This window comes from Bison bison, unplaced genomic scaffold (assembly GCF_000754665.1).
Source record: "Bison bison bison isolate TAMUID 2011002044 unplaced genomic scaffold, Bison_UMD1.0 scf7180017864254, whole genome shotgun sequence".
NCBI classification, from domain to species: Eukaryota; Metazoa; Chordata; class Mammalia; order Artiodactyla; family Bovidae; genus Bison; species Bison bison.
The window spans coordinates 6,574,283-6,575,473 of record NW_011494826.1 but is presented as its reverse complement, the minus strand read 5'-3'; the positions used below and the strand labels follow the sequence as shown (position 1 = coordinate 6,575,473).

The 1,191-nt window shown below is 40.2% G+C and overlaps 1 protein-coding gene across 1 annotated transcript in view; it reads left to right on the top strand.

Moving 5' to 3' along the window:
- Positions 1-432: 432 nt before the first annotated feature.
- PELI2 (pellino E3 ubiquitin protein ligase family member 2) overlaps positions 433-1,191 on the top strand; it is a 200,417-nt gene continuing 199,658 nt past the window's right edge. Inside the window, exons 1-2 of the mRNA XM_010847771.1 lie at positions 433-444; positions 1,021-1,100. Of these exons, the coding sequence (XP_010846073.1) occupies positions 433-444; positions 1,021-1,100 (92 nt within the window). The remainder of the gene's footprint in view (positions 445-1,020; positions 1,101-1,191) is intronic.

The following is a 1,191-nucleotide window of genomic DNA, read 5'->3' as shown; positions in this document are numbered from 1 at the left end:
TTAAAACTAGTAATACACACACACATGTTACAGAGGATATGTAAAATATGCAGGATAGCTGTGTGCAGTTGAAGAATTTTTATACTTAGGTGAAGTAAGTTGTTTAAAATTTTTTTGTGTGTTTTATTTACCAATGGTGTGGCTTAAGTTACTTTGAGACAATTTAATTCTAAAGCCCCAATTAAAAAAAAAATTAGTCACTAACTGAAGTAAAATTTCCTGCAGATCATGTCACTGTAGCAATAACCTATCAGAGAATGTTAGACAAAGGGTACTGAATAGCGCAATGGAAGGTTATCTTAACTGTGATGAAATTTTTTTTTCCCTAGTCCTTTGCTTAGGGTCATAGCCAACCAGTCAGTGTTTATACATAGTGTTTGCAATATGTATTTAAATATTTAACAATCTTGAGAGGCAGTGACTGACAATAATATGCAGTGTCCCGTATGAGTGCTTAATAAGTGGTAAAATACTGCATGATGAGAAACAGTAGTCAGTAAATCTATTATACTCTAAAATATTTCAAAGCCTAGCAACTATTTAGAAACGCATAAAAAAGCAAACATAATGTGTTGGCTAAATTATGATAATAAAGGAAACTTTATAGTCACTAAAAAGTTTACTCAAATACTTTTCTTTTAAATTGCTTAGGGGATTGAGACAAAGTATGGGAAAGGGGAGAGAGTATGGATTAAAAAAAAACCACACACACACAACTTTTTTTTGAACCACGTGGAAGTCTGCTGACGACAGACCGGGTTGCTACATCCTGCAGAATGGAGGGGTGCTCCAAGCGCCTTCAAAACTCCCTCTAATCCAGTGCCAACTGGCAGAGCCTCCAAATTTCTAGACTTCTTCAAGCTTTAAAGGACTGGGTTTTGGAAGAGGAGGCTCCAGGTGCGCGTGTGGAACACCTCCGAATGTGTGCCGCAACACGGTGACACCGGGAAAGCAAATGCTCCCTTATCCGGACAGCAGGTTCTTTATTTACAGCTAGCTCACCCGAGGAAACTAAGTTAGGCTTGGGAACCTAAACCGCCGTGCTTCCGGGGATCCTGCGCAGCCTTCGACCGCTGGAGAACTCGGCGACCAGGGCTGAGGTGCCCGCGCTGTTAAGTTTGGGGAAGGAAGCGAGAGAGGGGGAAAAAAAAATAGAGCTGCTCCTTTAAGAACTTCCTTTCCCTTTTACTC